We start from the raw sequence: 14,788 nt of genomic DNA, 5'->3' as shown, positions 1-14,788 counted from the left end.
GCAGGAGCTCTGGCAAATTGTAGTGTACATACTGACCCTATAAAGGCCCATAAATATTTGGTTTAATCAATCACAACGAAAAACAATTGCATAGGTGAAGACTACGGACGGCTCGTGTGATATGTGTTTGGAGATTGACTGTTAATAATGTGATTAATTATTAAATTCATTTCAAACAATAGTATTCAAAGGTTTTTAAGTGTCTATTACTAAGACTGGAACAATTCCAGGTTACTTTTGAGCATGTAATTACATTACATTAATTTACATTAAAGGATGATACAAAATTCACTTAATGAAATTCCATTTGAACAATTGCATTTTATTTTTAATTGTTGCCTTTTAGACTCAGATGATTCAGAAACATCAGATGTATTTTAAACCAAACAAACCCAGACCCAACACTTACTGGTAGCTACATCATATTGTAAAGCTGATGTGCATTTTATAATGGTGCGTATGCTTATGGCTTATTCACAGCTGAGTATTGTAAATGTTTCAGTTGGTATGCTGTGTCCCAAAAGATGCAATCTTTGAAAATGGTTATATTTTAAATATAATAATAATAATATTCAAAATAATGGCAATAATGTTATAGCAATTCAGACAGCTTTTCTTACGATTATGCAGTATTTAATATTTTTTTGGAAATGTTAATGTTACGATCTGTCTGTGTTGTGTTTTGTCTTGTCTCTGTCTTTGTTTTCCTGATTGTGTTCACCTTGTGCCCCTGTGTTTTCTCCTCCCTCCTCACCTGTCTCTTGTTTCTTTGATTAGTCCTGTGTGCATTTAGGTTAGTTTTTTCCTGTTAGTCTTTGTGAGATCCTTGTTTGTCTTTGACTGTGTTCACAGGGAAGAGTTCTGTTTGTTACTATTTAACCTTGAAATAAAGGTATTTTCTGGAAATCTGCATTTGGGTCCTGCCTGCTTCGCTCTACCCTGACAGAAGGATCTCACCAAAGATGAACCCAGCAGATGATCCATTTGAGATGGAGTTACATAGTTCTACCTATTCATTCATCACCAGATGGCAACAGAGAAGCCATGTTTAGTGAAGTTCTTACCTGGCTAGATTATGGACTTCCTCCCGACATGTGATTCCCAGCCTGCTAGCCCCAGGCATGCTAGCCCCCCGCCTCCCAATTCCCAACCTGACACCATACTTCTCGTGTTTTCTGTCTGGAGGTAGCCCCTGCTTCTTCCCCATTTGCTGCTCCTGTCCAGGATCCATTCACGGGTACTCGTCTGGCTTTTGGAGGTCCACGGAGCCTCCAAAAGGCTCCTAAGAGAAGGAGTCGCAAGTCCAGGCTAGAAGCTCGAGCCCCAGAAGCCATGCTTTGGGCTCCAGTACAGGCCCCAGCAGCCATGGTTCCGGCTCCAGTACCGGCCCCAGCAGCAATGGTCCCGGCTCCAGTACCGGCCCCAGCAGCCATGGTTCATGCCCTGGTTCAGGCCCCAGCAGGCATGGTCCCGGCCCCAGCAGCCATGGTCCCAGCCCCAGAAGACATGGTTCAGGCCCTGGTTCCGGCCCCAGCAGCCATGTTCCCTCCTCTAGTCCCTACTCTAGTCCCTACTCAAGTCCCTACTCAAGTCCCTTCTCAAGTCCCTCCTCTAGTCCCTCCTCTAGTCCCATCTCCAGTCCCTTCTCCAGTCCCTTCTCCAGTCCCATCTCAAGTCCCTTCTCTAGTCCCAATTCAAGTCCCTATTCAAGTCTCTTCTCTAGTCCCTTCTCAAGTCCCTTCTCTAGTCCCTTCTCAAATCCCCTCTCAAGTCCCTTCTCTAGTCCCTTCTCTAGCCCCTTCTCAAGTCCCCTCTCAAATCCCCTCTCAAGTCCCTTCTCAAATCCCTTCTCATTTCCCTTCTCTAGTCCCTTCTCAAGTCCCAACTCTGTGTCCTGTTCCGTTGGGGGTCCCGCCGTCACCTGTCTTGCCTGGGGTCCTGCCAACTCCTTGTCCTGTTTAGTTGATGGTTCCACTGAGGGTCCTGCCAATTCTGTGTCCTGTCACGTTGGGGGTCCCGCCGACTACTGTTCTGCCGGGGGTCCTGCCAACCCAATGTCCTGGTCCGTTGGGGGTTCCGCTGGGGGTCCTGCCAACTCTGTGTCCTGTTCCGTTGGGGGTCCCGCCATCACCTGTCTCGCCGGGGGTCCTGCCAACTCCTTGTCCTGCTTCGTTGGGGGTTCCGCTGAGGGTCCTACCAACTCTTTGTCCTGTCCTGTTGGGGGTCCCGCCGACTACTGTTCTGCCGGGGGTCCTGCCAACTCCATGTCCTGTTTCGTTGTGGGTCCAGCCGACACCTGTTTCATCGAGGGTCCTGCCAACCCCATGTCCTGTTTCGTTGGGTGTTCCGCTGGGAGTTCTGCCAACTCTGTGCCCTGACCTTTTGGGGGTCCCGCCATCACCTGTCTCGCCGGGGGTACTGCCAGCTCCGAATCCTGTTCAGTCAGAGGTCCCGCTGTCACCAGATCCTAACCCTATTTAGAGGCAATGGACGTCCAGTCTCGGGAGACGTCCGAGAGTGGTGCGGTTACCCAAAGTGACTGACCTAATTTTACCCAGGAAAAGGGTTTGCAACGTTGGGAAAAGTGGTGTGAATAGAGGTAGAGTGAACCCGTGAACCCAGAGAGCAGGCTGTGCGGAAAATGTAAAAAAGTATCCAAAATTAGTGCCTCATAATGCGGGTAGAGTCCCCTGTCAACTCCCCTTGCATTCCTCCAGAGTCTAAATTTTTCAGAGTCATTTGTTTGAGAACCAGGGAAAAAGGGGTGAAAATGAACAAAAAGTATCCGAAAATAGTGCCTCATACAGATGGTACAGGAGAGAGTTTGTTGAGGTTGAAGCGAAGACACGTGTGTGAAAGTACAACATTTAATCTTTTTCAGGAATAAGTGTTTGAAATGAGGGGAAAAGTTGTTTGAAATAGTCTGATACTACCAGGGCTCATCACTGTACTTTACAAGCCAGAAATAATGTTTAAATGGTCGGGAAATGCACAGAATATGTACATTTTCAGGATATGGTCAATGTTAAATGATATCGTGCAGAATGGCAGGCTAAAACCCAGGAAAAGTGTTTGAAAGGCGGGGAATAGTGCATCAAAGGACGGACTAATGATCTCCAGCATGCCTCCATAACTTGGGCACTTTGGTTATTTCACACCTCCAGGAAAGAGACCTGGAAAACCACCTCTCTGTGGCGGCTCACAGACCACCAAAGGACGGACTAATGACCTCCAGCATGTCTCCCTCACATGGGCACTCTGCTTATTTCACACCTCCAGGACAGAGACCGGGAACACCACCTCTCTGTGGCCCCTCACAGAGCCCCAAAGGACGGACTAATGACCTCCAGCCTGTCTCCCTTAAATGCGCACTTCCATAACCTTGCACACCGTGAGTCCCCGGGCCCCCGGACTTAAGCACTCCCCCACCGATTAAACACAGATGTTCACACCCTCCAGAACCTCATGCCCCTGGTAACCCTAAAAGGGGGATGGATTTTGCGGTGCTTTACCATCCGCCCATCGGCATCAATATTCGGCCTTCTTCACAGCACCACCCCCCCCCCCCCCCCCCCCCCCCCTCCTGTGGAGGATGTTCTCATGCCCCTGGTAATACTTAAAGGAGGTGGGTGTTGTGGTGCTTTTCTGTCAGCCCATCAGCATCCATATTCAGCCTTCTTCACGGCACCACCACCCCTTCTGTGGAGGATATTCTCATGCTCCTGGTAACCCTTTAAATAGTCTGATACTACCAGGGCTCAATGGGCTTCAATTGGACATCATGTTTAAATGGTCGGGAAAAGTGTTTTTAAACGTCTGGAAGAGAGTTTTAGCCTGTTATTTTGCACAATATCATTTAGCATTGAACCTCTCAGTAATGCACAAAATATGTACATTTTCAGGATAGGGTCAATGTTAAATGATATTGTGCAAAATGACAGAATAAAACCCAGGAATAAGTGTTTGAAAGGCGGGGAAAAGTTGTTTAAAATAGTCTGATACTACCAGGGCTCATCACCGCACTTTACAAGCCAGGGAAGGTGCCTGAATCCTGGGTAAACATTGTTTAAATAGTCTGATACCTCCAGGAAGATGGAAAGTGGCACTTTATCTGCCCCTGGGAACCTTCAAGGTTATATGTATGTTTTATTATTTATTTAATTATCACATGATTTTTACAAAAACTGTATACACAGTAGACATAACAAAAACATGATTAGCGGGGGCCCGGGGACCATATTGGCCGTCTAACTTGTACGGTGCACCGGGGAAAACAAGTTGAGTCCACGGCCCCTGCCCCCTCCTCAGTAGTGTCAACCGGCCCTGAACAAGAGGTATCGTTGGGGTCTTGTCTGCTGCTCTCAGCCCCTGAGCCCTCTTCGGAGGTATCTGACGGCGGTAGACCTCCTTCTGACCTCCGTCCAGGGTCCCACTGACACCAGCCCATGCTCTGTCCACGGTCCTGTCTGTGCCTGTACCACCGGGGGTTCCGCCATCTCCAGCTCCCAGTGCTCCCGATCCCTGTGCTCCTGCTCCGGCGATCCAGCTGACCCCGGAAGGGCCCCATCGCGGCCTACGCTGTCTCCCTGCCCGTCCTCTGGAGCTGTCCCGTCGCCGCCTTCTTGCCCGTCCTCGCGCCCGGCCCCCTGACTTTCCCCGACGAGGCCTTCACCCCTGTTTTCGGCCCTCTGAGTTTCCCCGCCACGGACTTCCCTGCTCTGTTGCTGTTCCCCCGGGCCATCCGCACAAGTCCCCCTTCTTGGCCTCTACCTTGCCCCTGGGCCGTCCGCCCGAGTCCCCCTTCTCTGCCTCTGCTTTGCCCCCGGGCCGTCCAACCGTGTCCCCCTTCTCGGCCTCTGCTTTGCCCGGGCCGTCCGCCCGAGTCCCCCTTCTCGGCTTCTGCTTTGCCCCCAGGCTGTCCGCCCGAGTCCCCTCATCCGGTGGTCCCCCTCCACCCACCCTGCTGGATGTTTTGGACTTTTTGTGTTTAGGGACGTCTGGGATCAGTCCTGAGGGGGGGGGGGGGGGGGGGGGGGGGGGGGGGGGGGGGGGGGGGGGGGGGGGGTAATGTCACGATCTGTCTGTGTTGTGTTTTGTCTTGTCTAGATCTGTCTTTGATTTTCTGATTGTGTTCACCTTGTGCCTCTGTGTTTTCTCCTCCCTCCTCACCTGTCTCTTGTTTCTTTGATTAGTCCTGTGTAGTCACCTGATAAGGAACTCCTGGCCCACCAGCAGTGATGAATCGTATCGCCCCACAGTCACCAACTCAATGCTGCCACTCTCATTTCTTTGCCAGTTTACATGCTCAGATGTGGCCACAGGATCCCCGTTGGCATCAAATGACACATCATAACCATTTTGGGAAAAATTTACTTTTTTCAGCTGATTAAGAACCTAGGGATGAAGTAAAGGAAGATAGTGAAGGGATAAAGAGATCATTTACAATAAAATTAGCATTCATTTGATAGCATAGACGTGCAGCTTAAAAGAACATCATTATTTTTACTGACCTCTTTGGACTCTAGCTTAGTGAATTTATCACACTTTGTAGTATAATCTGTTTTCTGACACACTGCGTTATGAATGGCATACACTATTGCATAGACAGCCTTGTACACCATGTTAGTGATTCGAAGTTGAGATGTGTCAGTGTATGAGTTCTGGAGCGTCTTTATATCTTCAGTTCCATCACACACACTCCTGTCTGTGGCTTCACCTAAAAACACAGAGACAGAGGGAGGTGTTTTTAGCCATGATGATTACATTCATTCATTCTTATGTTAGTATTGTGTTATTTAACCTGCCAAACAAGCATTGCAGGATTTACATCACGTTTTGCGGACATGTCTATCAGTTTTTTACGTTATTAGTTTATTTTAGCAGCTCACACTCACACAAATCAGTCATCAGACAAATACTTACAATTATATAAGGCAAAATATGTCCTCTTTTCATTTAATACTGACTTTTATAATGATGCATGATGGACACTAGAACCAGCAGTAAAGGATCATCAGAGACCCTTATCACACTAGAAATAAACATTCTGCCCTTTGATGTCTGGTAGACGGTAACACACTAACAGGCCTACACAGCTTGATTCAACACGCAATAAGACTGCTGAACTCTTGAAGTCATGATTTTGATACTGTCCCGCTACATTTAAATAGTTGTACTTACTCTTTGACGCACCTACATTATGTATGTACATATACCATCTATATATTACTTCTCATAAAGCATACATTTACTACATTCCTGTTTACAGTTCATCTTCTTTATTTTACAATGACTGTAACCTGTCAACAAATATATTCCACAATTGATATATATATATTTTTTTTTACATACATTTTGACTCTGCACTATATGTTTTGGATAAACATATTCTAGAGCGTGATTTTTTTTTCCAGCATTTGTTTTATCACCATTTTTGAAGGTAGACTTTCCCTAAATTGTTGTGCATTGAGGAATAAATAGCTTTCATCTAAACAAATAAACATTCTAGAATCACTGCATAATAGCCTAAGTAGAATAATTTACATGTATGTTATTTACAATATATTAGACAGCATTGTTAATAAACTTGACCTGAACATCACATTGTGAGATCAATCACCGAGATGCACCTTATGTCCGCCTCATGTATTTTATTAACAATATTAGATATCCCTTTCAGTCAAAATATGGGGTTTGGTCTTTAACAGGCTGATCAATTCAGGGAAAATAAACAGAAAATAAAAAAACTAACACAATCAAGACACTACCGTGAGTATCATGTATGTTTAATATTGGTACAACTTTCTCACTTTTTACCAGCCTGCAGTTGAATGCTTCCTCCCAGAACATGGTGAGCAATGGGGAGTCAGCCACTTTAGACAGAGAGAGATCCAGCAAGAAGTCCCTCAGACCTGGGATGACAGATTTTTCAATGCCAAATCCGATGGCTCCAGCAAGGAAGCTGAACCTCAGCATGTCTTGGTCGGTTACCCAGGACTCACTACCTATCCACTGGCGAGGTGGAGAAGGCTTGCGTGACAGCTCCTCCAACAATATTTTCATATTTCCTGGGGAAATAAATGCAACAACAACCTTAGCCGTTGAACTGGAGGGACGTTCAATGACATACAAAAACAATAGTTATAATATAAGACTAATATTGTCTTTTATAACAATGTAAGTCATAAGTATGAAGAAAAACAAAACATAAGAGATGAGCAACAGATATATTGGCACATTTCCTGTTGTAATAAAAACATGTTCCATCACTTTTAGAACTTGTTTTGGTTTTTCTGTGCAGAAGTTCAGTGTCAGTACAAGGAATTAAAGGAGAATCAGTGATATAGAAACCTGCGGATAACATCAGCTACTCTCTGGATCCGGCTACGTGGGTGGGTCCGAGAGAAAGACTCTGAGTATTCCACACAGATCCCCTCTTTACGTGCTGCATGCAGGAAAGATGCCATGCCATTGTTGCCATAGTCAGAATCCGACCGGACAGCACCTATCCAAGTCCAGCCAAAGTGTTTTACCAGCTTGGCCAGCGCGTCAGCCTGGAATTGATCACTCGGGATTGTTCTGAAGAAACTCGGGTACTGCTGCTTATCAGACAGGCATGCACACGTGGCAAAGTGGCTCACCTAAAGAAAACAACAGTTATTTAACGGGACAGAGGCAAAACAAGTAATGGACTCAAAAACAGTTTGCAATAAATTCTTAATATTTACTTGAGGTATGTTGAAGGGCCCGATGATGCGTGACATACTGATGGTAGACGTGGATGCAGACGCACCAACAACGGCCATCACCATACCAGACTTTAAACATTTGTCACCGGTGTTAAACACTGGGTCTAGTCCCCCTGAAAGCTGAAATGCAACATGCATCGCCACAGACACCGAGGCACATGAGTCGTAGATCTCATAACCAAGCTTGATCTCCGGAAGCAGCTCTGTGCTGTTATTAATCTGCTCGATGGCGAAGACCATTGCACGTGAGAAGCGCAGTTCATGGGAGTCGATGCTGCACACAGACATCGGTGTTAATGTTAAAACTTTAAGATTTAAATTTAATACGTGATAGACTACAAGATGACTGCAATTCAAATATATGGTCTGCATAATAAGGAACAGCTTCTCTTTAGGCTTTATGTGAACCAATTAAATTCACATAAAAAAAACATGTGTCAAAATCCCAAACACTTGATATCCAAAATTCACAATAACTTTGCTGAATTGTTTCAATGGTCAATTTAATCCTAAATTACACATATCTCTCTTTAAAAATTGTGAAATGTTATGTAACCAGTCTGTCAGGTGTCTGAAAACTGGACCAGTATTCCAGGTTCTTAAAGGATGGGTAATAAATGAAGTCGAACACCAGAGTGAATGAAGTGAATACTGAGATTTTATAAAGGAAAAAATATATATATTGGCACAGGAATAAACAACATTCTTCTAAATAAAGCGCTTGACACTTGGGTGCACCCCAAATAAAATAAAAATAAACCCCCAAAAGAAAATAGTTCTTTGATCAGTTCCTGTAAGGTCTTCTCAAAATCCTACCACTGGTACTTGAAAGATGAGGTATTCAGGTTGTCATTGGTAGCTCGCAATTCCCCTCATCAGGGAGAAAATACAGAGTCCACAATCCAGAATCCAGAAAATCCAGAATCCACAATCCAAGGGTATCATAAAAAACCCAGCCGAGGAAAATAAAACAATGAAAACTCCCGCTTTCCAAAGCAGCTCCAACCTCCAGCAAAAGCCTGAGATTGGTCCACCGCTGCCCCGGTAACTCTCAATTTGCGCTGTTTTTTGCATATCATCATCAAAAGTGTCTCCGTTCTTCCAGCGTGACGCTGCTCCCTCACACACACGTCTTCAACGTGCCCTCACTAACCTGAGTGAGGAGGCGGGACTTGGCGGATTTTAGTCCAACTGCAATCATGATTGCATTATGAAGCAATAAGCTTTGTTAACCTTGTAACCTTGGTTTATCCACTGGGTTACACCCTCTCCCCTTAAATATATGCACGCCCCTGTGCATGCTTAAAGGGCTCATGGGTAACTGGTTCTGTAACCGCATTAGGAATGTCTGTAAACCAATCTGTACTGTTACGATCATTAAGAGAGTTAACAATGGCAGTACTCAATCCTTGAAACAAGGAAGTAACAACAGAAACTAGTGGATTTCCAAGCTCAGGATAATGGAACCGACGTGACGGCTCACGTTGTCTGAGTGATCTCCTGACAGGATTATTTGCTTTTGTTTGTTCCTCTGTCTTTCCTTGACTTGACTCCATCTCCTCATGAACAGTTGCCTCGTCTGGGTTTGTTAAATCTTCCACAGAAGGGAAATCCGCAGCTTCCAGTTCAGCAGGAATTACTTCTACAGGTTCTGAACTGGCTCCAGCTGAAGGAACATCAAGTAGGTCTCCAGGTAAGTTTTGAATTTCCATTTCAGGAATGATTTGTGGATCCAAGTTTTCTGTTTCATTGAGTGTTGGTGTCTTTGGGTGCTCATCTGCTCGTATGACAGATGTTTCATCACAGATGTTACCCTCTTCATCCTCCCTTTCTGGTGAGTCATGCACACTCAAACAACTTTCTCTTTCAAAGTGATGACCCTCATTTTGTATTAATGCTTCTGGAACTGAACTCGCATCGACACAGAATGGGTGAGAGTTCGAAGGTCTATTCATGTTTCCGCCTGTGACAGGTAGGCTACTCGGTTGCGTTTTGGTACTTGATACACTTTGACAAACCTCCTGTCAAGGACATCTGGTATAGTGTACCAGCTGTCATCATTGTCGGTGTCTGAAGCAGACGGTTCCTCATCCTGTTGGATGGCACTTTGCTGTCTTGTTCTGGGTTTCTTGGAACTACTTTTGGTCTTTTCTTCCTTTTTTTCAGTCTCAGGAAGAAATCCACAAGGTAGTAGAAGGTCTCTGTGTAAAGTCCGGTTTGCTCCTTCCTCCCTTTCAGGTTTCACAGAGTAAACAGGTAAGTGTCCCATCCGACTGTTAACTACATAAACTGTAGGTTCCCAACGATCTGCCAATTTATGTTTGTTTCTCAGCCGGAGATTACGAACCAGAACTCTATCTCCAACATCCAGTGTACATTCTCTGACAGCTTTATCCAATCGCTTCTTGTTTTTCTCTGCAACCTTGTGAGAGTTTTCTTTCGCAACTTGATAGCTTTCTTCAAGATTAGATTTAAGGTTCCTCACATATTGAGAGTGTGAGTGGGACTCTTTGTCTTTTACTGGCAATCCGAAAGCTATGTCTATGGGTAGCATTGGCTGTCTCCCAAACATTAGCTCATATGGGGGAAAACCAGTGACGTCATTTCTGGTACAGTTGTAAGCATGAATGAGAGGTTTGACATGTTCTCTCCACTGTGCTTTCTCTTTGTCCTTCAGAGTACCCAACATGCTGAGTAGTGTTCGATTGTAGCGTTCAACAGGGTTTCCCCTGGGATGGTAAGGACTTGTTCTCACCTTCTGTATGCCTGCTAATGCACATAGCTCTTTAATGGTATGAGACTCAAAGTCTCGACTCTGATCGCTATGTAGGCGTTCAGGAAAACCATAATGGACCAGGAAGTGTTCCCACAAGGTTTTAGCAACGGTGCTTGCTTTCTGGTCTCTGGTAGGAATAGCGACAGCATATTTGGTAAAGTAATCTGTAATGACAAGTATATCTTTTGTGTTTCGACTGTCTGGTTCTAATGATAGAAAATCCATACAGACCAACTCCATTGGTCTGGTGGTCTGGATGTTCAATAATGGAGCAGCCTTTTCCGGCTGGGTCTTCCTTCGAAAACATCGCTTACATGTTTTCACTTTTCTCTCAACATCAGCAGCCATCTTCGGCCAGTAGAATCGTGATTGGGTAAGTTCCAGGGTACATTCGATCCCTAAATGTCCCATGTTGTCATGGAGATTTTTGAGAACCGTAGTTCTTAGAACTTCGGGAAGTACAAGCTGAAATCGTGTTTCTCTCTCAGATTCACATGTCCGATATACAAAAGTCCTGATTTCATTTGAAACCTTTTCCACTCTCTGAGAATCAGACGCATTTCAGGGAATTCTGCTTTGTAATTTGCAGGTAAGATGTTGCTGCATTCCATCAAGCTTAGGACCTTACTGATGACAGGGTCTTCTCTTTGAAGTTTTGTAAGGTCAGACTCGCTGTATTTTGGCACTGTAAAGACTCCCTCATTTGACTCATTCTCATCAAAGATAGCAAGACTTTCTTCAGCATTAATGACAAGTGATTCTACATAGCCAAAGGAAGTGGAGTGCTCCTGACTGAGTCCAACAGTGTGTCTTTGGCAAGTAGCTTTAACAATGTCTGGGGTCAAGAGCTCAAATTCTTTCTTGGATGCCAACAGCTGGGAGGTGAACCTGCCAATCCTTTGGCTTTCCTCTTCTGAAATGGCATCATTTTCCAGTGGACCATGGGGTCGTCTAGACCAGTGGTTCCCAACCGGTGTGCCGCGGCACACTGGGGTGCCGCGAGCACTGTCCAAGTATGCAGCAAAAAAACGTATTTTTATGTTCCTGATTTTTTTCTCACTTAATAAACTTCACTTCATATACACTTTATTTTATTACATGTACAATGGAGTTCATAAGCTAATAAAACATATATTGCTCAGATTTAGAAATATTAAACAGCTTAAATTCTCATAATTTACGTCAGCCGTCATTGTTTACGGTGTGCAGAGCAGCTTTTTATCCTCGCGCCAAATAATTTCAAGATGGACCGTTACGTAGTGACAATAAATAAAGAAGCACCCCAGCCCTCAACAACACAGGCAAGGATGACAGAACATGATGGAACAGCAGTGCAAAAGAAGTCTAAAATAACATTAATATCAGCAACAAGTTTAAACAGCAGAGCTCAGGATGAACTCGCAGAGCTATCTATGGACCGCTCCCTGAAACTGAAGCACGGGGAACTACGTCTGGATATATTTTGGCTGCTTTTGGGACACGAGTATCCATCCCTCTCAGAGAGTGCCATCAAGGTGCGTTTACAGTTTCCAACCTCCTACTTGTGCGAGCTGGCGTTTTCCTCACTCGCATATGTCAAAAACAAGACCCGGACCCGGCTGTCAGTGGAGCAGGACCTCCGCGTTGCGCTGTCCACTATCCCCCCACGCATCAAGAGACTCTGCTCACAAAAGCAGGCACAAGTGTCGCACTAGCACCGTTTAACGGTCTGAGAAATGTTTATGTTTGGATGTTAATTTGTGTGCCTTTCTTATAAATGTATGATTTATGATTTTGTCAATCAGTATTATCTGGATAGCGAAATGCAGAATGTTTCATATTTGGGATGTGGTTGATGAGTCACATGACCACAGTCAGGTCAGAGGGCATTGTTTCATCCCTCCAATTCTATTAAGTTATTATTTAATCTAAGTGATCATAGGCCTGCCTCTTTTGAAATCCAAATGTAAAATAATAACTGTATTGATATGTATTCGTGTTTTTACACAGGTAGGCCTACTATTTTCAGCCAAAACAAAAGAGCCTAGTAGGCCTGTTTATAATATTGAATTCATCATAGAAATATTGTTGACATTTTTAGTCTGGTTCTTGTTATTTTGTGTGAATACATTATTTGTTCTATAAAATGTTCTATTCAATTAAATACACATTTGAGAACCAATTTATGGTGTATTTATGGTTTTTAGTTTAAGCTCTGAAGTGGTTTTTAAATCTACAAAAAGTTGGGGTGCCTTGGGGTCGAGAAATATTTTCAGGGGTGCCTTGGTAAAAAAAAGGTTGGGAACCACTGGTCTAGACAGACCATCCACATCCATATTCTGCTTACCAGCCCGATATTTGATGTCAAAGGTGAATGTGGATAATGCAGCTAGCCAACGGTAGCTTGCAGCATCAAGCTTGGTTGTGGTAAATAGGTAAGTCAACGGATTGTTGTCTGTAACAACAGTAAAGGAGTTGCCATACAGATAGTCGTGAAACTTTACTGTAACTGCCCACTTAAGGGCTAAGAACTCGAGCTTGTGCGCTGGATACCTGGCCTCGCTGCGAGAGAGTCCTCTACTAGCATAAGCAATCGCACGCATTTCTCCGTTCTGCTCTTGATACAAGGCAGCTCCCAATCCTGTTGTGCTGGCATCGGTGTGGAGCACATAGGGACGTTTTGGGTCTGCATAACCAAATGATTCTTTCGGGTTGAGGTATTTACCATCACCAACGCTGACTTTGACCCCTTTTCGTCGAGGTGGGTAACCTGCAGTGAGGTCGGTTAAGGGTTTGATTATCTTTGAATAATCTTCAACAAACCTTCGGTAATAACCGGTGAATCCAAGGAAAGATTGGAGTTATTTTAAGTTCTGCGGTCTCGGACAAGTTTTTAAGGCTTCAGCCTTTTCAGGATCAGTTTTAACTCCATCGCTGGAAACAATATGCCCCAGATAACGGACGGAATTCTGGAAGAACTTACATTTATCAGGGGAAAGCTTCAAACCATACTCCCTGAGACGGCTGAGTACATGACTGAGCCTTCTCTCATGCTCTTCCAATGTGTCTGAAAAGACAATTATGTCATCCAGGAAAACCAGAACTTCCTTAAGGTTGATGTCACTCATGCACTTCTCCATTAGCCATTGGTACATGCTTGGAGCATTGGTGATCCCTTGGGGCATCCGGTTAAACTCCCAGAAACCAAAGGGACACACAAAGGCAGTTTTTTGCTTGTCACTTTCGTTCATCTCGATCTGATAATATCCAGCCTTCAAGTCCATTACTGAGAACCACTTGGAACCCATGAGAGCAGAAAATGACTCCTCAAGGTTTGGCAATGCGTATGCGTCTTTGATTGTCTGCAGGTTCAGTTTCCTATAGTCAATACATAAACGTATATCACCATTTTTCTTTCTTACCACAACTATTGGTGATGAAAATGGGGATTCAGATTCTCGGATTACACCTGCATCAAGGAGAGTTTTGAGATGTTTTTTCACTGCCTCATAATCATGTGGATGAATTGGGCGTGCTCTCTGTTTGAATGTTGTCTCATCCTTCAGTTTGATGAGGTGTTGAACTTTGTTTGTATGGCCAAAGTGAAGATCGTGCTGAGCGAAGACATCAAAAAATATGCTCAGCTTCTGAGTGACTCTTTCTTTGCACTCCTCAGGAAGAGAAGGGCCAAAGGAAAATGCCTCTTTCATATTATTGTCTTGTGTTTGATGACTAGAGCAGTCAACATGAGTCTTCTGACCATCTTTTTCAACTGATTGCTGACCCTCCAGGACAGAATCTACAACTGTTAATTCTACAATAACACAGTTGGTGGGTAGAATTATGTCATGTTCAGTGTCATTTCTCAAGAGAACAGGTAACTTCTTTGCTCCATGCTTTGGTAAAGAAATGAAAGCACATTCCACAAAAATGCCACCTGGCAAGGTTGAGTTGGATGGTTGCTCTACCAGTGCATACTTTTCTGTGCTGATTGAATCGACACACATGTGACCTTCAAGAAGAACTTTTTGCTTTGCAGGAAGGACTACTTGCTTTCCTCCCTTGAGTTTCACAAAACCAAGTTCTCCACTTGTTGCTTGGTTTCTCCTCAGTTGCAGTGTGTGAAGAACCTGTTGGTAGCCATAGCAAGGTGAGGTAAGTGAATGATCGGTACAATACTTTTCATACAGTGGGTCCAAAATGTTGGTGCCAATTAACAATGGAACACGTTGGTTTGACAGACTATCAAGGACAACTAAAGCCAAGGTTGACATTTCAGGCTCTG

The 14,788-nt window shown here is 44.4% G+C and overlaps 1 protein-coding gene across 1 annotated transcript; it reads right to left on the bottom strand.

Annotated features, from left to right (window-relative positions):
- Window positions 1-4,361: 4,361 nt before the first annotated feature.
- LOC307034909 (extracellular calcium-sensing receptor-like) lies at window positions 4,362-7,988 on the bottom strand (the record flags this gene model as incomplete). Its single annotated transcript, XM_079673833.1, has 7 exons — window positions 4,362-4,724; window positions 4,837-4,960; window positions 5,207-5,394; window positions 5,511-5,716; window positions 6,810-7,105; window positions 7,351-7,640; window positions 7,728-7,988. 7 exons carry the CDS (start codon window positions 7,986-7,988, stop codon window positions 4,362-4,364), a joined length of 1,728 nt encoding a protein of 575 aa, XP_079529959.1.
- Between the last annotated feature and the right edge of the window lie 6,800 nt (window positions 7,989-14,788).

Source organism: Notothenia rossii (assembly GCF_949606895.1).
Source record: "Notothenia rossii genome assembly, chromosome: 4".
Lineage (NCBI taxonomy): Eukaryota > Metazoa > Chordata > Actinopteri > Perciformes > Nototheniidae > Notothenia > Notothenia rossii.
Note: the sequence above shows the minus strand (reverse complement) of the source record. Positions and strands in the feature narration are given on the sequence as shown.